The following is a 25280-nucleotide window of genomic DNA, read 5'->3' as shown; positions in this document are numbered from 1 at the left end:
TGTAGGTGTAGTTGTGCGGCATAGGCCAGTGGGCCGGAAGGGCCTGTTACTGTGCTGTATGTCGAAATTTAAAAATAAATTTAAATCCACCAGGTGCAGACTCAGTGTTCTAGACTGATGCCAGGAATCCTATCAGACAGCATCCCACTGATTAAAAACCCCTCACACCCATTCCTTCTGTTCTCAACAAGCCAATTCCCACCTGAATACTTTGTTCCAAAGTGAACCTTTATTGAACAGCCCATTTTCCATTGAAGGTTTATTTAATGAACCAAACCCGTGTGTGAACATTATACTGAAAATAGTGGCTAGCTTTCAGCACGGTTCACATGGAGAGCTTTGTATTCAGTGTGGCACTAAAGCTTTATGAGATGACAGAACCTAACCCCTTCTTGTTGCCTCCCACAGGAGTGAAGCCGTGCAGAGAACCGGAAGAGCCGGAAGAACATCTGCAGGGAAGTGCTACAGGATTTACAGCAAAGAATTCTGGGAGGTCTGCATGCCAGATCACATGGTCCCAGAGATCCAGAGATCTAGTCTGACGTCGGTGATTCTGACCCTGAAGTGCCTCGGTGTTAACAACGTTATTGGGTAATGTGCTTCAGATGTAAGTTCTGTTCTCTAATGGCCTTCCACAAAGATAAAGGACATCATCTTGCCTCTGTCCTAAATTCAAAGCAGGCCAGGTATTTATTAGTAGGCAGATACAATTTCAGGTAAGCATGTAGAGATCCTGGAGTCGTGTGGCTCCTTTCTGTAATATCTTAAACTGAAGCCCTTAACATTACTTTGTAGAGTTTAAAAGGACCTAATTTGCCTTTCTTCTGTTAAACTCTGTTCATGCTCACGGTCTGGTTAAAGTGGAGAGGATGTAATTTAAAAACATGTCAAATTCATTGTTTTAAATATTCATTTTAGAGAATCTGCAAACCAAGTATTGAGTGCCCTTGAGAAGGTCACAGACTCAGGCAGCACAGAAACAGTCCACCCTGTACATAACGTCATCAAATACCCATTGACATCCTGATCCAAGCTGCTTCTAGGAGGAAATTCCAGGATTTAGACCCATCAACATTGAAGGGATGATGCTTCCCATTGTAGGATGGTGTGTGACATGGAGGGAACATGCAGGCAAGGAGTTTGCCATACTGGAACTGCTCCTCTTGTCCTTTGTGGGGGTAGAGATCATGTGTTTGGGACAAACTGTCAGAGTGACCCGGGAATGTAACTGCATATAATTCATAAATGACACACACTGGGTTCTGTTGCTGTGGCTTTTCAATCATCAGAACATAAAACAATGCAGCCAGGAACAGGCCTTTCGACTGTGTGTCTCCTACTGAACATGATGCCCAAGTTTAACCAAAAGTCTGCTGCTTATCCATAGTCCATATTCCTCTGCTCCCTGCAACTTTATGTGGCTATGTCAAAGCCTCTTTTAAATTGAGACATGCTGCACGGTAACAGGCCCTTTCGGCCCATGAACCTGGGCCACCTGATTACAACCAATTAACCATCACCCTGGTACGTTTTGAATGGTGGGAGGAAACCGGACCACTGGAAGAACAGACAAATTTCTTTCAGACAGCGCCAGATTCGAACCCTGGCCGCTGGCACTGTAGCAGTGTTGCACTAACTGTGCTGCCCGTATCATTTGCTTTCACCACTATCCTTGGTTCCAGGCACCTGCCACTCTCAGTGTAAGAAAAAAAAACACTTTCCCCACATATCTCCTTTAACCCAACCCCATTCCATTCCATCTCTAGCATGTGACATTTTTACACTGGGAGAAAGATTATGATGGAGTACTTAATCTATGCCTTCCATAATTTCATAAATGATAAAGTTTCATTGATCTTTTTTCTCTAAAATAGCATAATCGTGTGCTGCACATTCAGGACACAAACTCTTAATGCTTTTAGAACTTATTTTACCCCACATGATGGAAAGTAAATTTACTTCTCTTTAATCAAGCAGCAAAGTTTTTGTGCTTCTTCACCTACTTTGATTCCCTTGGGAGCAAGCTGTCCCTATCTGGCAGGGTAAAGTGTCATGTCGTGAACTTGTGAGTTGTTTGTTTCTGCAGTGTGCCTGGATGGATTTCCTCAAGGGAGGTGGGTGTATTCCCATCTGAGTAACTCTTTCTACATTGCAGCTGAGCATTTGTTTGCATGAAGTTTCCAAGTGTGAGAAAATGCCAGCAGGCATCTGAACTAAAGGGTGGGGGGGGAGTTGGCAAAGGCAGGAGATAGGTGGAGAAAGGAGGGAGGGGACAACAGCAATGAGGGGGAAGAGGGATGACTGAGTGAATAGGAGAATTGGAAAGACAGGAAAAGGGGGAGGGAAAAGAAAAGGCGAGTGGATTTTAAGGAAGGCAGGAAAGTCAGTGCTAATGCCATCTGGCTGGAGAGTGCCCTGATGGAAAATAAGGTGTGGTTCCTCCAATCTGTGGGTGGTCAGGGTAGGATAGTGACAAACTTGTATGTATCCTCAATGAAGTGAAGACTGGTGCCCGTGATGTCGCTGGCCAAGCTAATAACCCTGTAGAGTTTTTTTTCTTGTCCTGAGTATTGGCACCTCCATACTAGGCAGTGATATAAGCAGCCAGAATGCTCTCCACGGTCCACCTGTAGAAGTTTCTGAGAATCTTCAGTGACGTACCGAATCTCCTCAAACTCCTCATCAAGTCTAGCCATGGGTGAACATTCTTCATGAATGCATCGACATGGAGGCTCCAGGACTGATCTTTGGAGACGTTCATACCCAGGAATTTGAGGATCAAGGAGTTGCCTTGTGCATCTATTGCAGCGTTACAAATCTCCTGCACTGCTGAGAAACATACCTTCCTGAAGATTTATAGTCAGTAAGTCCAGGAGCTGATTGAGAGTCACAGTTCGGGGAATTCACTGAGGAATTAAACTGGTGAAAACCTGACGGGTGGCTGTTGAAGTGCACGCATTTTTCCACCCTAGTCACTGAAATGTCTCAATTCTAGTTCAGATTTGACTGATCTGTCCAACGAGTTCTTGGCTGGAAGAATTTTCCAGACCACTAGAGGTCATTGTGTTCAATTGTGATCACCTCATTATAGGAAGGCTATGGAGAGGGTGCAAAGGAAATTTACCAGGATTGGGAAACAAATCTTATGGGACAAGGTTAGCAGAGCTGGGGCTTTTCTCTTTGCAGCGTAGAAGGAAGAGAGGAGACTTAATAGAGGTCTACAAGATTGTGAGAGGCATAGATAGGGTGGACTGCCAGCGCCTTTTTCCCAGGACAGGAAAAGCAAACACCAGAGGACATATGTACAAAGTGAAGGGAGGGAGGTTTAGGGGACACATCAGGGGTAGTTTTTCTACACAGAGAGTTGTGGGTGATTGGAATACATTGCCAGGGGTGGTGGTGGAACTGGAACAATAGGGCCATTTAAAAGACTTTTACAAGCACATGGATGGATGAAAAATAAAGAGTTAAGGGGTAAGGAGGATTTAGTATTTTTTACATACCAATAATATATGGGTCAACACAACATCAAGGGGCAAATGTAACGTGCTGTAATGTTCTACGTTTTAAGATGTGACAGGTTGTCAGAGTGACCCAGTGGTCTGGTCTGAGACTCTACTCACTGGAATTTAGAAGAATGAGAGGGGATCTTATAAGAAGCCTATAAGATTATGAAAGACATAGATAAGATAGAGGTTGATAAGTTGTTTCCATTGGTGGGGGAGACCAGAACTCCGGGATGGAGCCTCAAAATTCAGGGTAGTAGATTTTGGACTGAGATGAAGAGGAACTGCTTTTCCCAGAGGGTGGTGAATCTGTGGAATTCACTGCCCGTTGAAGCAGTGGCGGTGACCTCAGTGAATATATTTAAGACCAGTTTGGATAGATTTTTACATCGTAGGGGGAAATGGGGAAAATGGAGATGAGCCAATCATCAGATTGAATGGCGGAGCAGGCTCACTGGCCGTATAACCCACTCCTGCACCTATTTCTTTTGTTCAGAACTAGGGTACTGAGCTTGCTGTAGAGTGTTGACCAGCAGCCATTTGTTAGTGGACCCTAAAGAGAACCCAAGCAGATGGGAAAAGGCCAATTCAAGTAATATTAGCCTACACCGAATGGGTGAATCCTCCTCATTTGGTAGTTCTCACAGTTCATTCCCTCTCTGAGACTAACCAGACGAAACTGCAATTTTCTACTTCCCATTTGAGGTTTCTCTTCTTGTTCCCTAGGTTCCCATATCTTGACAGCCCAGAGGAGAGGCACATTCTCGAGGCATTGAAACAGCTATACCAGAATGACGCCATTGATCGGTGAGTGAGTGACTAGGTCATTTTGGCAATTCACTATACCTGTGATAATGTGCTACTCCTTCGATCCTGCACTGGGGGTGTCCTGGGGTTTGCTGCTTTAACAATACATTGTGCTTGATGAACTCAGCAGATCTCACAGCGTAAAGATATATAATTGACGTTTTGGGCCTGAGCCCTTCTTCAAGGAATGGGTAAAAAGCAGGCAGGTGTCTGAATAAAAAGGCTGGGGAGACGTACCAGCACTTCTGTGTCTACTACAATCACATCGTTTGCAGACTTTGTTGCTTCACTGCTTTAACCAGCCCTTTTAAATACGATGTTGGTTTCTGCTTCTACATTCTTTTCAGGGACAGTGTTCTGGATCTTTGTTACTTGTTTAGTTAAATAAAATGATTTTTCTTGACTCTTATTTTTTTCTGTCAAGAAGGCAGACTGTAATCAGCAAGCTCCCATGAACACCCATATAATAACCCCCAGGTAATTTGATCAATGAATATTAACTAGGAGAACTGCCATTGCTGTGTTTTAGGATCTTTAACCTCCCTTGAGAGGATTGTTGGGGCCTTTTTTCTTTTGAAGAGACCTTGCCTGTCATTTATTTCTCCTCTCTCTCAGGGCAGGTTGTGTGACGAAACTCGGACGGCTGATGGTGGAGTTTCCTCTCCCACCATCCATGACACGGGCTCTGATAAAAGCTGCTGCTGTGGGCTGCGAATGTCTTTTGCTTCCAGTGGCCGCCATGCTCTCTGTAGAAAATGTGTTCATTCGACCAGGTGAGAGCAGAGGCTCCTAAATGGTTTGTTTACCACCTTGCTGTATGCCCCCAGTGCATCCCCTAATATTTTGTACAACACCCGACTGTGTGCTCGAATGTGTCTCCCAATGGTTTATCAATGACCTGCTGTGTACTCCCAATGTATCCAGTGGCACGGTTAATGCCACGCTGTTACAGTACCAGCAACCCATGTTCAAATCTAGCGCTGTCTATAAGGAGTTTGCATGTTCTCCCGTACCTGCGTGGGTTTCCTCCACTGCTTCGGTTTACTCTTATCCTCCAAAACGTAGAGAGGTTGTAGGTTAATTGTTGCATTTGGGGGGCACAGGGTCGTGGGCCGGAAGACATTGTTACCGTGTTGCAAGTTTAAAATATATCTCCCATTGGTTTATTCAATACCCTAATTTGTGTGCCCAGTGAACCTTCCAAGGGTTTATCTAACACTCTCTTGTGTTCTCCCAATCTACTGGTATTCACTTGAAGAGGAATAGAATATAAGAACAGGAATGTGATGTTGAGGCTTTATAAGGCACTAATGAGACCTCAATTGGAGTATTGGGCTCCTCATTTAAGTCAGGATGTGCTGATGTTGGAGAAGGATCAGAGGAGATTCACAAGGATGATTCCAGGAATGAAAGGGTTATATGAGGAGCATTTGACAGCTCTTAGCCTTTACTCATTGGAATTTAGGAGAATGAGGAGGAATCTCAATGAAACATTTTGAATGTTGAAAGGCACGGACAGAGTAGATGTACAAACATTGTTTTCCACAATGGGAGAGTCTAGGACAAGAGGACACAATTTCAAGATTGAAGAGTATCTGCTTAGAACAGAGACGTGGAGGAATTTCTTCACCCAGAGGGTGGTAGATCTGTGGAATTTATTGCCACAAGTGGTTGTGGAGGCTGGGTCATTGGGTGTATTTAATATAGAGATAAATATGTTCTTTATTAGCCAGGGCATCAAAGGTTATGGAGAGGAGGCTGGGCAGTGTGGCTGAGTGGGGAAATGGATCAGCTCATGATTAAATGACAGGGCAGGCTCAATGGGCTGAATGGCCTATTTCTGCTCCTATGACTTACAGTCTTATGACTGGTGCAAGAGTGAAGCTGACAGCCTTTGCACTTGGCATGCTCTCACACGAATGTGACAGACAGCTATTCATTCTGTGTTTCTTTGTTATTGTTGGTGGATGAATGCAGCCCAGGACACGAAGAGAATTCGCTGCTCTATCTTTGAATAATTATATTTTATAACCTACCTGATCAGGCTTTGGTTAAACATTTCCATCCAGTTCCTCTGAGATTGCAGTACTTGAGACTCAGCTAGCTCTGGAGTGAGTCTTTGACCTACAGGATATTTGTGTAGTCCATGCATTCTAATAACTGACGGCAATTTGACACTATACTGCATACATTATTTATTTTAGTGAGGTTTTTGTGTCCACGTGCTTTGAGTTTCCAATTTTAGCTGCACAGCATTGGTGGACATGGAATGAACCTGGGTGACAGAAGTGTTGCAACAGTTATTCTCAGTTTCTCGTTTCAGAGGGGAGGGGAACTGGATTAGACAGGGTGGCCGGTCATTATTATTGTCCAGTGTCTGGAACTTGGAGAGCAGGTGCTGAGGATGCGTTTCACAGCACCCCTTTGCTTGAGTAGCCTATTAGGATTCTATTACCTGGTTACTGTATGAAGAGCGACCTTTGCCCCCCTGGAATCAGGGTCACATCAATGAAAGTTAGAGCCTTGTGCATAAAATTATAATGGGGCTTGAGGAGATGTTTACCCTGGATGTGGGCTGTTCTTAATCTAGGTGTCACCATCTCAAAATAAGGATTTTGTCATTCAGGGGAGAGATAGAAATATCCCTTCCAAGTTGGCAACGGGCTTTTGGAATTCCCTGGCAAAGAGGTCTTTGAAGACTGGCATGATAAAAATTGTTAAGAGAATCAGGGACTTGAGGTTAATGCAGAAAAGTTGCATTGAGCTAAATGCTCAAATCTTGTTGAATGAGAGAGCAGACATAAGGCCGAATGACCTCCTTTGGCTTCTAATATGTAAAATGTAGGAGAATGGAGAATGCAGAGGAGGGGATGGGTACAATTGTACGTCTACAATGCTGCGCACTGGAGGTTTCATGTTCCAAGCAGGGAATGAAAGAGAAGGCCTCAGAGACACTGCAGACATCTCCATGCCAGCTTGTGGCTGGTACATTTAGAGTGGTCTTTGCTGGCTCAGTGTAGAACTGTGGGATAATTGGCAACAAACATGGACAAGCGGTAGGCAAAGGAGCCTGCAGATGCTGGAACTTGCCCTTCACAAACAACATGCAGGAAAAGGAAGGGCTAGTGAAACCTGGAGCAGCTATAACGCACTGCCAAGCTGAGGTCCAATGCTTTGTCCCTGCAGGGAACACGGACAAACTGAAGGAGGCTGAGCTGAGACACGAGGAGTTGGCAAAGGAGGCCGGAGGCAGCAACGACTTTTTAATGTTACTCAACATCTTCCAGACCTGCAAGGCAAGGTAGGGCCGTTGTGGGAAGGGAAGAGATAGACTGAACACTGGGCTTGTTGAAGGGCTAGGGGCTGTGAGATGTCAGAGGTAGGGAGCCTTCTCTTCACAGCGTTCCTGCAGGCCAAAGGCTTACCAAGGCAGAAGGAAAGATCACCTGCATTTGTGAAGCAGCTTTCACAACCTGACAATGTCCTGGAATGAAGTACTTGTTAAGTTTTCTTCCTGATATGAAGACTGACAGTCAGCACAGAAAGACACAGTGGTACAGACTGGAGAGCTGCTACCTCATGGCACCACTGAACCGGGATAGTCCTGACTGGGTGCTGTCTGTGTGGAGTTTGCATGTCCTCCCTGTAATCTGATAGGTGCAAAATTATGAGAGCCATTATCAGGTGCCATTTATGGTCATTGTCACATTCCCTCAAAGGGCATGGGTTTAAGGTGAGGGGAGAAAACCTTAGAGATTTGCAGGGCAAGTTTTTAATTTACACAGAGCGGTAGGTGCCTGAAATAGGTTGCCAGGGTAGGTGGTGGAGGCAGATAATTCAGCAATGTTTAAAAGTCGTTAAACAGACAGTGAACTAGGCAGGGGACACAGAGAGGTGGACCATGAGCTGGTAGGTGGGATTAGTTTTATTTGGTATTATGGTCGATGCTGACCTCTGAAGGGCCTATTCCTGTGCTGCTTCTAACTGCACGCCCTGCTGCTTTCAAGCTCTACGTCCATATGTCCACAGCCATGTGTTCCAACTCAGAGCAACATCCCCCGCCATCAATTCTCCTGCCCATATCCAAATTACACCTTTTGTCGGTTGGTCTGTACTCCTTGCCCTTTCCTTCTCCCCCACCCTTTTTACTCAGAATCCGAATTGGAATTTATTGTGGGGATCATGCCCAAGTAATTTGTGGTTTTATAGCAGCATATTTAACAGAGCAGATATTGCCTGAAAGTTACATTGAAAAATAAATTAGTTTAAAATAAGAGAAGGCAAGATGGTCTCCGTGGTTCATTGTCCATTCGGAAATCTGATGGTGGGGGGGGGGTGGAAAGAAGGTGTTTTTGTACCATTGGGTGCTTGTCTTCAGGGTCCTGTACCTCCTTCCCGATGGTAGCAGAGTGAAGAGGGCATGGCCTGGGTGGTGGGGGTCCTGGATGATGGAGGCCGCTTTCTTAAAGACACCACCTCTTGAAGAAGGGCCCAGGCCTGAAACATCAGTGGTCTATCTTTACCTCCGATGGACGCTGTGAGACCTGCTGAGTTTCTCCAGCATTTCTGTGTTTTAACTACAATCATATTCCTGCAGACTTTTGTGTCTCACTCTGTTCCCTGCGCTGCACCTTTCTATCTGTGTGACTGATCAGGCTTCCCTGGATGCTCCAGCTCCCTTCCCCACTCCCTGCATCCAAAAAAATGGAGATACAATAAATAAGGAGGCTAAGTCGCATGGATTGGGGCAGGGAGTCACATATCGGCCATTCCAGAGACACAAGTTCACAGTCCACCAGCCATTCTGATTGCAGATAGAAGATAGGAGCAGGAGTAAGTCATTCGGCCCTTCGAGCCTGCTCCGCCATTCAGAGAGATCATGGAGCAACCTTTTTTTAAATTTTTTTTATTTTTCACACCATAAACCACATTAACCATGATACATATTTTTTCCTTTTCAAATATATACAGTGATCTGGTGCAACCTTGAGGGAGGGGAGTTAACATGGGCTGAAGGGCCTGTTTGCATATTGTATCTCCCTGGTTCTTTTGCACCTCTGATAGTGGAAAATAGAAGGTCAATCGTGCTTGACAAATCTACTGGAATTCTTTGAGATGGTGACAGGTAAAATAGATGGGGGAGAGCCAGTGGATGTGGTGTACCTGAATTTCCAAAAGGCCTTCGATAAGGTCCCACATAAATGACTGGCATGCAAAATCAAGGCTCATGGGATTGGGGGCAAGGTATTGATGTGGATTGAGAACTGGCTGGCAGGTAGAAGACAGAGAGTTGGGATAAACGGCTCGTTTTCTGAGTGGCAGGCGGTGACCAGTGGGGTGCCACAGGGATCTGTACTGGGACCCCAGCTGTTCACAATTTACATTAATGATCTAGATGAGGGGATTAGATCTAATATCTCCAAATTTGCAGATGACACTAAGCTAGGAGGGGTTGCGTGCACGGAAGAGGGGGTCAGGAAGCTCCAGTGTGATTTGGATAAATTGGGGGACTGGGCAGATACATGGCAAATGCACTACAATGTGGATCAATGTGAGGTTTTGGCAATACAAACTGGAGAGCAGATTACTATTTGAATGGCAATAGATTGGGAGATGGCGAAGTGCAGTGAGACCTAGGGGTTCTTGTGCACCAGTCACTGAGGGCGATCATGCAGGTACAGCAGGTGGTTAAAAAGGCAAATGGTATGTTGGCCTTCATATCAAGAGGGTTTGTACAGAGCCTGTACAGAGCCTTGGTGAGACCCCACTTGGAGTATTATGTGCAGTTTTGGTCGCCTTATCTGAGGAAGGATGTTCTTGCAATGGAGGGAGTGCAGAGGCGATTCACCAGGCTGATCCCTGGAATGGCAGGAATGACTTGTGAGGAAAGATTGCACAAATTGGGATTGTACTCGCTGGAGTTTAGAAGATTGAGAGGGGATCTCATAGAGACCTATAAAATTCTGGCAGGACTGGACAGAATGGATGCAGATGGGATGTTTCCAATGATGGGAAAGTCCAGAACCCGGGACCATGCTTTGAGGATAATAGGCAAACCATTTAGGACCGAGATGAGGAGGAATTTCTTGACCCAGAGGGTGGTGAATCTGTGGAATTCATTGCCACAGAGGGCAGTAGAGGCAGGTTCATTGAATATATTTAAGAGGGAATTAGATCTATTTCTTCAGTATAAGGGAATTAGGGGTTACGGAGAGAAGGCGGGTCGGGGTACTGAACTTTAAGATCAGCCATGATCTCATTGAATGGCGGAGCAGGTTCGAAGGGCCGAATGACCTACTCCTGCTCCTATCTTCTACCTGCATTCAGAATAGCTGGTTGGGCTCTGGAATGGCCGATATGTGACTCCCTGCCCCAATCCATGGGACTTAGCCTCCTTATTTATTGTATCTCCTGAACAATTGGGCAGAATTCCTTTTCTGATGATTCTGTTGAAATGAATGGATTTTGTTTTGGTTTCCATTTTGGGAGCTGCCATTATCTGGAATGTTTACTGTTATTAAGTAAAAAGCTTTGATTTGCGCACTATCCAGGAAGGTCAACTTGCACCATAATTAAGTTCAGCTGCAAGGTATAGTGTTTCCACAAGCTGATGAGTGCAGGATATCGTGTTACAAAAACAAAGTGCACAGTCAGGTTAAAACGTGGCAAGGGGATCGTCTTTCACCAATGAGAGGTCCATTTAAGAGTCTGATAACAGCAGGAAAAAGGTAGAGGTTTGTGTTTATAAACTTGAAGAGAAGGGAAAAAGAGAGAGTGATTTGTGTGGGACGTCCTTCAATATGTTGGCAGTTTCCGAGACAGCGGGAGGTACTGATGGAGTTGATGGAGGAGAGGTTGGTTTACCTGATTGCCTGAGCTGTGTTCACAACTCTGCTGTTTCTTGTTGTCTTGCGCTGAGCTGTTCCTGCACCAAATTGTGAAGCATCCAGGCAGGATACTTTCAGTGGTGGATCTGTAAAGGTAGTAAGAGACTTTGGGGACATGCCAAATTCCCTCAGATTTAGTTTTTCTTTTTAAAAATTTTTTAAATGATATAATGGGGTTTGGATTGATAATTTACCCTTTGATACTAAAACCATATTTCATTTAACCCATATCCTTAGCAAATGTTTTAGTACCAGCATATTACATTCCCGCAATAAATTCCCATTCCACTTAAATATAAACTGGTGTCTCTCAACTTCAGATATACAAGCATTTCCACCTTTGCCCAACTTGGAGGTTGGTCCATATCCATCAATCTATTAACAAATTTCAACTGAGCTGTTTCATAATAATTTTGAAAATGAGGTAACTGCAATCCACCTAATGCATATTTCCATGTAAGTTTATGCAAAGCTACTCATGCTAATTTTCCCTTCCATAAAAACTCGCGCACAGGTCTATTCAAATACCGAAAAAAACCCTTTGAAAGTAAACATGTTATCGACTGAAACAAATATTGAATTCGAGGAAAAATATTCATTTTAATGCAATTTACTCGACCAATTAATGTTAATGGCAAATCTTTCCATTTAGTCAAATCCATTTTAATTCTTTTTAATAAAGGAACATAATTTAATTAATATAAAGATTGATAATCCTCATTTACTACCACCCCTAAATATTTAATTCTATCTGACCACTTTAATTTTATAATACATTTATATTCTGAATAATCTCCATCCCCAACTGACAATATTTCACTCTTATCCCAATTTACTTTCTATCCAGTTCCCTCAGATTTCTGAGGAAGAAGAATTGTTGGTGTGCTTTCTTGATCAAGGCGTTGACTTTTGTTGTTCTGTTATTGTGTGACACCATGCTCTTGAACACTCACATGTGTGATGTTTGCCCTCAGTGACTCCCCATCAGCCTGGTGCCGAAAATACTGGATCCACTGGCGAGCGATGAAGACTGCATTTAGCGTGGAGAGCCAGCTGCAGGAGATACTGAAGAAAATTAAAAAGGTTCGAGTGCCTCAGAGTCTACACTTGTTCTGTTCCAGTTGCAAAAATGTGCTTTTTTCCTCCACTGTTTCCCCAGCTTCCATTACTCTCTCTCTTTCTCTCTCTCCCCCCCTCTCTCTTTCTCTCTCTCCCTCTCCCCCCCCCCCCCCCACCTCATCCTTTGATGCATAACCGGCTGACCTCCCTGTTGTTGTTTTCAGAGAAAGGACTTTCCCTCTGACACATACGATGGCTCCAAGTCTGAGCTACTGAGGAGATGCTTGTGCGCTGGTTATTTCCCCAATGTGGCCAGAAGGTAAATAAACTAAATCGTGCTCTTTACACACCTGTGCGAATGGGAGGGATCACTTGTTAGTCTGTGCAATGAAGAACCCTTAGCACTGTACAAAATATCGTGACATATTAATTTAATCGTAAGACTCTCATACCCAGTCTGAGACCTTTGTTTCATGCCCTGGTGAATCTACATTTTTTTTATTCTTTCATTTCATTTCCGTCAGAAAAAAAAGTGCATGTAACACTTTTCCATTTTATTCCGCCACTGTCAACTCCACCCATCTCAACAGTTCAGGTGTTGGGGCAAGGGAGCATGAGGGAAGCTCCCTCACTAGCAGTGGAGCCTGTCCAAATCTTGATGCTAAAGGTGCATCATATTTTGAGGGTTTTATTCCATGGCTCGAAGCAAAAAGTCACGAAAGCTGGAGAAACTCAGCAGGTCAAACAGTGGACTTTATGTAGCAAAGATAAAGATACAGAACCAATGATTCAGGCTTGAACCCTTCATCACGGCTTGGAAAAATGTCGTCAGGCATCCGAATAAAAAAGGGGGGGCGTGGTCCCAAAGGCAAGAGGCAATAGGTGGAGGTGGGGAGGGCACAGCAGCAAGGGGAGGAGGGAAGGGGGTAGAGAGCTGACTGGTGGAAGGGAAAGGAGAGCAGGTTAGCAGAAAGTAGAGAAGTTGATGTTAATTCCATCTGGCTGGAGAGGGCCCAGGCAGAAAATCAAGTGTTGCTCCTCCAATTAATGGGTGGCCTTGGTGGGATAGTACATGAGGCCATATACAGACATGTGAGTATGGGGGTGTGATGCAGAAATGAAAAAGTTAACCACTGGGAGGTCCCTGTCATTGTTGGGGACAGAGCAAAGGTGTTCAGCCACGCGATTTGTGGCCCACCTTCTCCAATATAGGTATGAAGGGCTGTGAAGGATGTGCAGGCAAATGGGACTAGCCCAGAATGCCAACTTGGTCAGCATGGACAAGATGGGGGTGAAGAGCGTGTTCTATGTTGACCATCAAACTTGTTTAAAGCTGGAGACTTGCTGCCAGCAAACTCAGGCCATGTTTGAACTCAGCAGTTATCTATTTGAGTGAAACACAAAAGTCTGCAGACACTGTGATTGTAGCAAAAATGCACCAAGATGCTGAAGGAACTCAGCTGGTCCTTCATCATCCATAGAAGATAAATAAAAATAATCCACATTTTGGGCCTGAGCCCTTCTTCAAGGAAGAAGCAAAGAATTAGTAGAAGAAGCAAAAATCAGTAAATCTCAGAATAGAGACCGTGCCGGCTGGGGGAGGAGTCCAGACCAACACAATGTGTTAATTGGATATGATGAGTATTGATTATGTCTGTGCGAAAGAAGATAGAGAAAAGGGAGAGTCAAAGGAGGTGACAGGGAGGAGAAGAGGTGGGGGGTTTAACAAAAGCCAGAGAAATCTATATTAATGCCCTCCGGTTGGAGGGTGCCCAAACGGAAGATGAGGTGTTGGTCTCAGACTGGCAGTGTGTGAGACCTTGGATGGACATGTCAGCAAGGGAATGGGATGGGGAATTGAAATGGTTGACCACTGGGAGATCCTTGCTATTGTGGCGGGGTGCTCAACAAAGCGATCTCCCAGTCTGCACCCGGTCTCTCCGACATAGGGAGACAACAACGCGTTTGGACTTAGCAGTTATTTATCTGTACTTTGGTATTGGAACAAAGTTGAATACCTTCATCGTTCAGGAACACCTTCATTTGTGTGGCAGGAGAAATTAGGATGTCAAGAACCTGTCGTCTCTTTTCAGTCTTTGGTCCAATGGGATGGATGATGTGTTCAGTGGTCGTTTGGAGTAACATCTGAGCTTACCTTCTCCTTACCGTGTGTCTGTTAATTTCTTTTGCAGGTCAGTCGGTAAAGCCTTTCACACTATGGATGGTCATGGATCAGTTGTTCACATTCACCCATCCTCTGTTGTATGTAACTTATTTCTGAATTGTATTCCTACTGCCGTGTTTTCTCAGCTGGTGGAGGCAGGGACAGATATTCGTAGCTGAAGCAAACTTGTCCTTCAGATGACCATAGAACATTACAACACATAAAAAAAGCCCTTTAGCCCACAATGTAATGCTGACCAATATACTGTACACAATAAAACCCCAGGCATCTGGCACCTGTGGGGAATGGTAGATGCTGGATAAGCATATTTTATGGTTGCTTAAGATTGCGTAGTTGGCGAACTAATGGTGAGGTGCACCTATTCTAAACAGTATTTTTTACCTATTTATTTTCCACGATTTTTTTTCCACTTGCTTGAGACTGCTGGTTCCTTTGCCGGTTGCTTGAGGCTACTGGTTTCTTGAACTCCGGATATACCAGCGGGTTTATTTTATTACTATATACCAAAAAAACACGAACCCTCCCTACCTCATAATCCTCTATTTTTCTTCCATCCATGTGCCGAAGATTCTGTTAAATGCCCCGAATGTTCCAGCCTTCACCACCATCCCCAGCAAGGCATTCCAGGCCCCCACAACTTTGTGTAAAAAAAAACCTTACCCCTGATGTCTCCCCTAAACATTTCTCCCTTCACTCTGTGCAGATGTTCTCTGGTGATTGATATTCCCGACCTGGGGGGGAAAAGGTGCTTCTGTCCACCCTAGCTATGCCTTTCAGAATCTTGTAGTCCTTTGTAAGGTCAACTCTCAGTGTCTCTTGGCTCCAAAGTGTAGAGAGGCTTCCAGGGTTACAAATTACTTGAGTTAGGGAAACCTGAGTTCCTGGAAGTTCTTCCATAAGTTTTTGAAGTATTTTTCAAGATAGCAATTATAAAATGTTTCATGGTGTTCATTATGTATTTGGCGTAATGGTTAGGACCACGCCATTTCAATGCCAGTGACCCAGGTTTTAATCTGTTGCTGTCTGTAAGGAGTCTGCATGGGTTTCCTCCGGGTGCTCCAACATTCTAAAGACAAATGGGGTTAGTAGGTTAATTGGCCATGTGGGTCTATTTGGGCAACACGGGCTTGTGGATTGGATGGATCTGTTATTGTGCAGTATCTCTAAATTAAAAACAAAATATTCCATTAATTGTCGCTATGTTTGGGTGAATATTCGTGGGAATGAAAGAATTACATTAAGTGTATGTAGAGCAATCCAACGTGTAGAAAATGGACACATGGCCTATGGAGAAATCGGCAGACGGTCAAGGACAGAATCGTTCTGGAACTCTGAGGCTGCCTGATATGAGAATCAGGGACTCTGGTTCTTACACCTCCCTGGCTCAGGGGATGTTCAGAACACCTCGGCAGACATCGCCGACATCTCCTCACCTCAGCTGTTCCCTTTGTCTCCAATGATCCGGAAACTTCATTACAAATTGCATCGGGCCCCTTGATATGGTAAAACATGACCTGCTGCCTCCTGAACGTTGAACAACGAACCAAAACCATTAAAACATCTGGTCAAAGAGTTTAAGGAGGAGTCTCATTGGTGAAGAAGTGATGGAGGATAGGAATTGGGGGATCATCTGAGACCAGATTGGAAAGAGTTGGAATGTATGAAATGTCCCTCCAAAGTAGATTATTCCTGATAATACTGAATGATGTAAATGTAGGAAGCAGAACAAAGAAGTTTTGAAAAACCCTCATCAGTGCTTTTTTTGTTGTTGTTGGCAGCTGTTTGATCAAGAGAGCCAGCTTGATTGGATTATCTTTCATGATGTATTGGTCACATCCAAGATTTACATGCGAACCCTGTGCCCGATTCGTTATGAATGGGTGAAGGATCTGCTGCCTAAGCTGCATGAAATTGACGTATACCAGCTGAGCAGTGTGGCGAGGGATGAGGCGACAAAGCGCATGGCCCAGCAAAGTTCAAACAGGCACCAGGTCAAAAGACAAACAGGTGAGTTTGTACCCTCATCTCCTCATCCCGTCCTCTCCTCCTCATCTCGCCCTCTCCTCCTCATCCCGTCCTCTTCTCTTCATCCCATTCTCTCCTCCTATCCCCTCCTCTCCTCTTCATTCCGCCCTCTTTTCATCCCATCCTCTTCTTCTCATCTCGCCCTCTCCTTCTCATCTTGCCCTCTCCTCCTCATCCCGTCCTCTCCTCTTCATTCCGCCCTCTTTTCATCCCATCCTCTCCTGCTCATCTCGCCCTCTCCTCCTCATCCTGTCCTCTCCTCTTCATACCGTTCTCTCCTCCTCATCCCATCCTCTCCTCTTCATTCCGCCCTCTCCTCTTCATCCCGTCCTCTCAAGGGCAGTGACCTTCAACCCTTGTACATTTTTAAGTTTAGACAAACAGCACGGTGGCAGCCCCACAAACCCGTGCTGCCCAATGAACCTACAACCCCTGGTACATTTTGAAGGGTGGGAGGAAACCCACACAGACAAGGGAAGAACTTACAAACTCCTTCCACGCAGCACAGGATTCAAACCCGAGTCACTGGTGCTGTAATAGTGTCACGCTAACTGCGCCGCCCATTATCACCGCCATTATTGCAGAGCCTCTGAGCTATTGGTGAGATTCTTACAAACTCTTCTCAGATTATGGATGATGAAGCAAGGCTAGCATTTGTTGCCCTTGGAATGAGGGAGGTGAGTCACCTCCTTGCGCCACTGCTGTTTGATCTTTACCCAGTGTACGGGAACTCCCACAGCAGTCCTTGTGAAGGAGGTCCAGGATTTTCATTCAGAAACACCGGACAAATCGTGTACGACGTCTGCCATTCTCTCAAAGGCAGTTAGCCAGCTTTTCCTCTATTCATTCCCAGAATGTGACAGCTGCTGGCAACGCCAGCATTTAATTTAAGTTTAAGTTTATTGTTACTATACAATATAAGTACAACTGGATGAAACAGCGTTCTTCGGTCCTCAGTGTAAAACATACAAACACATACTGTATATAGACATAGCACACATATTTACAAGTACCCTCTCTATGCAGTACATAGAGAAAAATAAATATCATTGAATAAATAGTAGATTCTCAGAGGGTTTTGAGCGGTTCATCAGTCGTTCACCATTCTCACTTCCCGTGGGAAGAAGGTGTTCCTCAGACTGGTGGTTCTGGCTCTGAGACTCCTGTATCTCTTCCCCGATGGGAGCAGCTGGAAAATACTGTGTGCGTGATGGAAGGGGTCCTCAATAATTTTGCGCGCCCCCTTCAGACAACGATCCCGATAGATCATTTATTATCCATCTGTAATTGCTTCTGAACTGCAGAAGCTGTTAAGAATCAATTGGTCTGGTAGGCCGAAAATCACACACTGGTAAGACTGGGTAAGGAGAGCAGATTTGCATTCCGAAAGGATATGAGTGATCTTCATAGGTTTTACCAACAGTCTAGTTACCAGCAGCAGACAATCCGAATAAGTTCTATTAAGAGTTAAAATGATCATTGTGAACTGTAGTCAATGCTGATACTGTTAACATTGACACTGAGAAATGTTGATAACTGTTTGAGATTAAGTTTGGAAAATCATCAATAAAATAATCCAAAAAAAAGAGTAAAAATGAAAGTCTGCCGACACTGTGATTGAAGTAAAAACACAGCGCTGGAGAAACTCAGCAGGTCGCACAGCATAGTTTATATTAGCAAAGGTAAAAATACAGAACCGACGTTTTGGGCTTGAGCCTTTCATCAAGGTATGGACAAAATGTGGAAGGGCTCAAGCCCGACATGTTGGCTCTGTGTGTTTATCTTTGCTGTATAAAGGACACTGTTTGACTTGCTGAATTTCTCCAGCATTTTGTTTTTAAGTTCTGTTAAGAGCTGTGTGAAGCGCGACCAGCTTTTAACAATTTTCAGTCATTTGCAGTGAAAGGTCGTCCCACATGCAGAACTCCCCTGCATTTTCAATCGCGCCACAGGCTTTGAAATCCCCTTGAGTGCCATCCAGGACCTTCAGTTTAGTGTCTCCTTCAAAGGTCAGTGAGCGCTGATAACTTGGTGCTGTACTGCAGCCTAATCTCAATAACGCTCTGTAGTGGGACCCCAGCCCACGACCTCTGAGTGTGCGCAGAGCTCCCAATCAATACGTAGGTTTTGTTCTGCGGCGCAGATTAAAGTACACTGAGCACACCCTGTGACATGAGGCTAACCTGCTCAAAACTCACTATCCTGCCTTCTGACCCAGCCCTTTGTTGTAATTTTCCTTCGAACTGTCTTTCATTCACATTGTTATCGGTATTCTCTCAGTACTTTTTTTCTTGCTTTTCTGTGCTTGATTTTGGGTGCCCTCTCCCCGCTCATACTTGTAATGGTTCCATAAAGATTTAAAAATACGTGTTCATCTACATATAATCCTCACATACACACAAGCAGCAATTGACAGTGGGAATGATGGTTCATTCCCACATCCTCCTACACACCTTCCTTCCTTCCTTCTGTTCTCAGAGCTACTAAGGAAAACTCAAAGCTTCACATCTGACCCTCTAACAACAACCAATCCAGAATCAGAATCCATGAACATGTCTCGAAATTCATTGCTTTGGGGCAGCATCACAGTTGCAAATATCAAAATAAATAAATAGTGCAAGAAAATGGGATAAAGTAAAGCAATGTCCGTGGTTTATTGATCATTCAGGAATCTGATGGCAGAAGGGAAGTAGCTGTCCTTGTGCCACTGAATGCTCGTCTTCAGGCTCCTGTACCTTTTTCTGTCAGGAGAAAGGCGAAGAGGGCATGGCCTGGGTGGTGGGGGGGGTCATTGAGGATAGAGTCTGCTTTCTTAAGGCCTCTTGTAGATGTCCTTGATGAAGTCTGGTGCCCGTGACGTCACAGGCCGAGTTAACAATCCCCTATAGTTTTTTTTCTTGTCCTGTGTATTGGCATCTCCAGACCAGATGGTGATGCAACCAGCCAGAATGCTCTCCACGGTCCACCTGTAGAAGTTTTCAAGAGTCATCGATGACATACTGAATCTTCTCAAAGTTTAGCCGTTGGCGAGCCTTCTTCGTTATTGCATTGACATGGAGGCCTCTGGACGAATCCTCGGAGATGTTGACATGCAGGAATTTGAAGTTCTTGACCCTCTCCACTGCCGACTCCTCGATGATGACTGGAGTCCACAACCAGCTCCTTAGTTTGCTAATGCTGGAGTGCAAGGGACACCACTCACAGAGCAAACCTGAGATCCTCTCCTTTGTTTTATTGATCATATATAATTTGTGTGTGTCAGAGTTGAAAAGGGTATTTGCCATCTTGGCATATTGCTACTTTACAGATTTGAATAGAGATATTTAACATTCCCTCCCCGCCCCCCCCCTCTCTGCCCCTCTTACAGAGCAATCTCTGGAAGAAGCCCTGAGGAAGCTGGAAAAGAGGAATGATGAAAAGTCCATATCAGATGCTAGAGCTCGATACCTTCAGCGCAAGCTGGACAAATCACAGAAATGAAGGTGCAGAGGATGTTCTGGAGGGCTTGAGCAGTAAGAAGAATCTGTATAGGCTGGGACCTTCTTCCCCGAAGTAAGGAGGACCTTCTGGAAGTAAACAATCTCATAAAGCGGATGGGTAAGGTCAGTGGCCCGTGTTTCATTCACAGGACGGGGAGTTTTACAACTGGGGACCACAGACTGAAGTTGGGCTGTACAACTCTGATTCTGAACTGACAGGAAACGAATCCTGGCCCAGGCACTGGACCAGCAGCTGAATGATGTTCAGGTCCTCAGCCATACAATACAGAGAGCATTAAATATCTGCAAAGGGTAAATCTCTTGAGCTCCTGTGTACATGGAGTTGGACCAAGTGCACCCCTAGAGTGTGGTGGGGTTAGAGAGGGGAGGAATCGTTGGACCCTGACACGGAACGTCACCGTCTATTTAAGGGTCAAGCAGAATCCAACAGTAAAGGTTAACCAAAGTCTTGAAGGGCTCAGGCCCGAGATGTTGGTCACCCTTTACTCCCTGTGGATGCTGCATGACCTGCTGAGTTTCTCCAGCACGTTCATGTATTGCACAGCATCCGCAGACTCTCTTGTTTAACTACATAAAATAAGAATTGCCTCTTGTATCCTTTCCTGCAGATGAAAACTGTCTTAAAGTTGTTCCCCAAAAGGCTGTGAAATGTTGCATGCAAACATCACTGGGCTTAAACAGGTTAGAGTCCATTGAACTGTGTTATCTGTACTGTTGGTCTCCTTATGATTTGAAGAGCACTGTTCCCGCATCTGCAGGGACAAGGGGAAATGATGGCTGAAACACAGCACCTTTTCAGATTGGATGCTGCGTTAAATGACTCCTCTATTTTCATGTCAATTTTGTCTGATTTATTTTTATAACTTTTTCTAAATTATGAAAATAAGAAAGAAATGGCTTTAAAGTTTCACTTGTAAGGTTTCACTTTCAATAAAATGTGTTACAACTCAGTCTGCTCTTAGATATGCAACTGTTTAAATTTGTGAATTTGCAATGACCCCTTTCACTGCTGGAGGTGACATTGAGGTGAATTGGACAACATACTATGCACGAGTTTGAAATATGTTTTAATGATTTTCAAATTCTTCCAAAATCTCGTAGTTCACTCGAATTTAATTCACTTGCAACACTTAGCATCCAAAGTCTTGTATTTTTTTAGAAACATCCCTGATCATTTTGTGTCCCTTTACATTTCAATCGAACCAGGATAAACAATTCTTCCTCAATCTAGAAAGCCTGCCCTTGACTGGGAACTCTCTAGTGATGCCTAAACTTGCTCACTCCAAGATTCATATCCTTAAACCTTTGATTGAGGTTTAATGTAGAGAGGGAAAATCTTTGATTAAGATTGATATAAATCTACCTCTTGAACCTTGAAGTCCAATGAAATCTGGACCTTGACTTATTTAGTATTTTCAAGTTCAAGTTTATCATCATCCGATTGTACAAGTACAACCCAACAAATCTCTGGTCCTCAGTGCAAAACATGCAGATACACAACCAGACATGACATATTTATGAACAATACACATGTAGGACAAGAATTCATATATACAAATAAATATTGTAAATATGAGAGTCTCAGGTGGTTAGTGTGAGCCGTTCCTTTGGTCATTTAGCATTCTCACTGCTCTTCCCTGACAGGAACAGTTGGAACAGCTGGAAGATGCTGTGTGCAGGTTGGGAGGGGTCCTCAATGATTTTGCGTGCCCTCTTCAGACAATGATCCCGGTAGATCATGTCATTGGGTGATCCTCTCTGCCACTCTGATCTCCAGATTGACCTCCGATCTATTTCTCTGCAGCAACCGTACCACACTGTGATGCGATGCAGTCGGCCAGGTCACTCTCAGTAATGGTAGAAAATTGACATAATATTGGTCAGTAGCCTTGCCCACTTCAGTTCTTCTCAGGAACTGCAGTCGCTGTTACACCTTCCTGACAAGTGAGATGTGTGTCCATGATACGGCACTAGTTAAGTGAACTCCTAGGAGCTTGGTACACAAGTCTTCTGAAGAGTTATTAATGTAGAGAGGGAAAATAAATAATTAGTACATTTTGATCTAATAAAGAACAAAGGTAATGCTCTGAAAAGCTTTGAGGCTCCAGGATAAAGCTTATTGGTCAATAAACCACCAGTTCTCTCCACTAAAGAGTACCACTGTCCAAATGTCTCTTTGGTCTTTGAACTGAAGCCCAGTGGCCAATGTGGTCAAATCATGGCTTCACTCCAGAAATTTGAGTGCAAGATTCTTGGCCAAGAAGTTTGTGGCAATGCTACACTGTCTGTGGCTTCTGTTCAATGGGTGTAGGAGTAAAAAATGTTCTGTAATGCGAGGGGATGCTAAATAAGGAGGGGCATTGATAAGATGAATAGACACAGTATTTTCCCCAGAGAATACAGTATAAGTCCAAAATTTCAGATGCCAGAAACCTGGACAACCTGAGAATCCAGGGTTCTCGAAAAATCTCCAACTTTTTAAATTTAGCGGCCTTTTTTGTGCGTGTGTGCATGGGTTAAATGCCACAGATGCACAGAAGTTGCGGAACTGAACAAATAAATATAATTTTTAACTTTGTATTTTAAGTGTAGAGAGAACATTGGGTGAACCTTTTACTTAACACAGATTATAAGATAATAGCTAAACTATTAGCAAACAGATTAGCAGAGTATGTACCGAAAATGGTAAATCTAGACCAAACTGGATTTATTAAAAAAAGTCACACAACAGACAATATTTGTAAATTTATTAACTTAATTCATGCAGTAGAAGGGAGTAAAGCGCCAACAGTAGCAGTTGCTTTAGACGCAGAGAAGGCCTTTGGCAGAGTAGAATGGAATTATTTATTCAAAGTATTGCAAAAATTCAGTCTACCAGAGAATTAAAGCATTATATAAGGGACCATTGGCGATAGTGACAGTAAATGGATATATATCAAAGCAATTTAACTTAAACAGGTCAACACGGCAGGGATGCCCACTATCACCTTTATTGTTCGCGTTAGCTATAGAACCACTAGCAGAATTGATAAGAACAGAAAATAATATAAAAGGGATAAAAATAAAAGACAAGGAATATAAAATCAGTTTATTAGCGGATGATGTTATAGTATACTTAACAGAACCAGAACTATCAATAAAAGAATTATATAAGAAATTGAAGGAATATGGAGAAGTGTCGGGTTACAAGATTAACGTAAATAAAAGTGAGGCAATGCCTCTGAATAATGCGGATTTCTCAAAATTTAAGAAGGAATCACCATTCAGATGGCAAATGCAAGCAATGCGATACCTAGGTATACAAATAAATAAAAATCTCGGCCAACTATATAAACTCAATTATTATCCACTAATGAAAAAATTACAGGACGATTTAGAGCATTGGAAAGATTTACCACTAACACTAATAGGAAGGATAAACTGTATTAAAATGAACATTTTTCCAAGGATATTATACCTATTTCAGGCATTGCCAATACACTTGACAGAGAAATTCTTCAAGGAGTTAAAGAAAATAATAAGGGTGAACCTTCACACAGAGTGGTGGGACTGTGGAATGAGCTGCTAGCTGAAGTGAATGCGGGCTCGATTTTAACAATTAAGAATTTGGACAGCTACATGAATGGGAGAGGTGTGGAGGGGTATAGACAGTGGAGGACAGTGGGTCGAAGCAGAATAATAGTTCACCATAGACTAGAAGGGCTGAAGAGCCTTTTTTTGATCTATAATGTTCCATTTTTCTATATGAAAAATGTTTCATTATTTAACTATCAAAATTATTCTCCTTAAATTTGAATTTTAAATGAACTGCCTGAGCATCTGGAAAATCCCAAAATGCGGACCAACCCAATCCCCAAGTAGTCTGGATTTTAGGACTTTTGCTATATAAGGAGCAGAAACTGAGAGGAAAGATTGGAGATGGACCTGAGAGGGAACTTATTCCAATCATAGTGTGGTGTGTATTATGGAATGAGTGCGAGAAGAAATGGATTAGTCTTAACTCCGTAAGGACATCTTTAAAAGACGGTGCCTCAAAAAAGCAGCCTCTATCACCAAGTCAATGCCCTCGTCACACTGCTACAATCAGAAAGGAGGTACAGGAGCCAGAAGATGCACCATTCTAATGAAGATTACACAAACAGCTTCTTCCCCTCTGCCATCAGATTTCGCAACAGACAATGAACTAAAGACAGCACCTCACTTTTTTTTCCTCTTTATCTTGATCTTTATAAATATTGTATTGATGAAACTAATTTATTACAATTTTGTACCTGTAGTGCACAATACTGCTGGTAAATTTTGGGGCATGTTCAAGACAATACTGGAAACCTGATTCTGATCAATCACAACGACATGCTTCTTGGGCAAATTGGCTGCCGTACCTCATGCATAATGACAGCGACTACACTTTAAAAGTAATTCCTTAGCTCTCTGAAGTACTTTGGAGGAATTGTGTCAGCTGCGGGAATACATGCTTATGCGACTTGCTGTAAGATTCTGTTTGGTAAAAATATCTCAGAATTTTTTCTTGGAATACATGTTTTACCTCTGCCACGTACTTGGCCCCAATGCTGCAAGATTCTGTCAGAATAGACCTACCGTAAAGAAATAAAGGTCAATACTGTTATTCTTACGCACGAAGACAACAGACTCGCCAAGGCAAAGAGCGCCTTTGGAAGACTACACAAAAGAGTCTGGAAGAACAACCACCTGAAGAAACACACAAAGATCAGTGTGTATAGAGCCATTGTCATACCCACGCTCCTGCTTGGCTCTGAATCATGGGTCCTCTACCGGCATCACCTACGGCTCCTAGAACGCTTCCATCAGCGCTGTCTCCACTCCATCCTCAACATTCATTGGAATGACTTCATCACCAACATGGAAGTACTCGAGTTGGCAGAGTCCACAAGCATCGAATCCATGCTGCTGAAGACCCAGCTGCGCTGGGTGAGTCACATCTCCAGAATGGAGGACCATCGTCTTCCCAAGATCGTGTTCTATGGCAAGCTCTCCACTGGCCACCGAGACAGAGGTGCACCAAAGAAGAGGTACAAGGACGGCTTAAAGAAATCTCTTGGTGCCTGCCCCATTGACCACCGCCAGTGGGCTGATCTCGCCTCCGACCGTGCATCTTGGCGCCTCACAGTTTGGCGGGCACCAACCTCCTTTGAAGAAGACCGCAGAGCCCACCTTACTGACAAAAGACAAAGGAGGAAAAACCCAACACCCAACCCTAACCCACCAATTTTCCCTTGCAACCGCTGCAACCGTGCCTGCCTGTCCCACATCGGACTTGTCAGTCACCAAC

At 43.9% G+C, this 25280-nt stretch overlaps 1 protein-coding gene across 3 annotated transcripts in view; it reads left to right on the top strand.

Annotated features, from left to right (window-relative positions):
* dhx40 (DEAH (Asp-Glu-Ala-His) box polypeptide 40) overlaps positions 1-20919 on the top strand; it is a 45323-nt gene extending 24404 nt beyond the window's left edge. For 2 of the 3 annotated variants that reach the window (XM_069911927.1, XM_069911926.1), the window contains 9 exons: positions 409-591; positions 4233-4313; positions 4929-5086; positions 7500-7614; positions 12175-12283; positions 12484-12578; positions 14452-14521; positions 16223-16451; positions 19837-20919. In XM_069911927.1, coding sequence (XP_069768028.1) covers positions 409-591; positions 4233-4313; positions 4929-5086; positions 7500-7614; positions 12175-12283; positions 12484-12578; positions 14452-14521; positions 16223-16451; positions 19837-19949 — 1153 coding nt within the window. In that variant the 3' untranslated portion in view covers positions 19950-20919. The remainder of the gene's footprint in view (positions 1-408; positions 592-4232; positions 4314-4928; positions 5087-7499; positions 7615-12174; positions 12284-12483; positions 12579-14451; positions 14522-16222; positions 16452-19836) is intronic. The other variant, XM_069911929.1, reaches the window with a different exon arrangement.
* The last annotated feature ends 4361 nt before the right edge of the window (positions 20920-25280 follow it).

This window comes from Narcine bancroftii, chromosome 14 (genome assembly GCF_036971445.1).
Source record: "Narcine bancroftii isolate sNarBan1 chromosome 14, sNarBan1.hap1, whole genome shotgun sequence".
Taxonomy (NCBI): domain Eukaryota; kingdom Metazoa; phylum Chordata; class Chondrichthyes; order Torpediniformes; family Narcinidae; genus Narcine; species Narcine bancroftii.
This window is presented reverse-complemented; position numbering and strand designations above follow the sequence as displayed.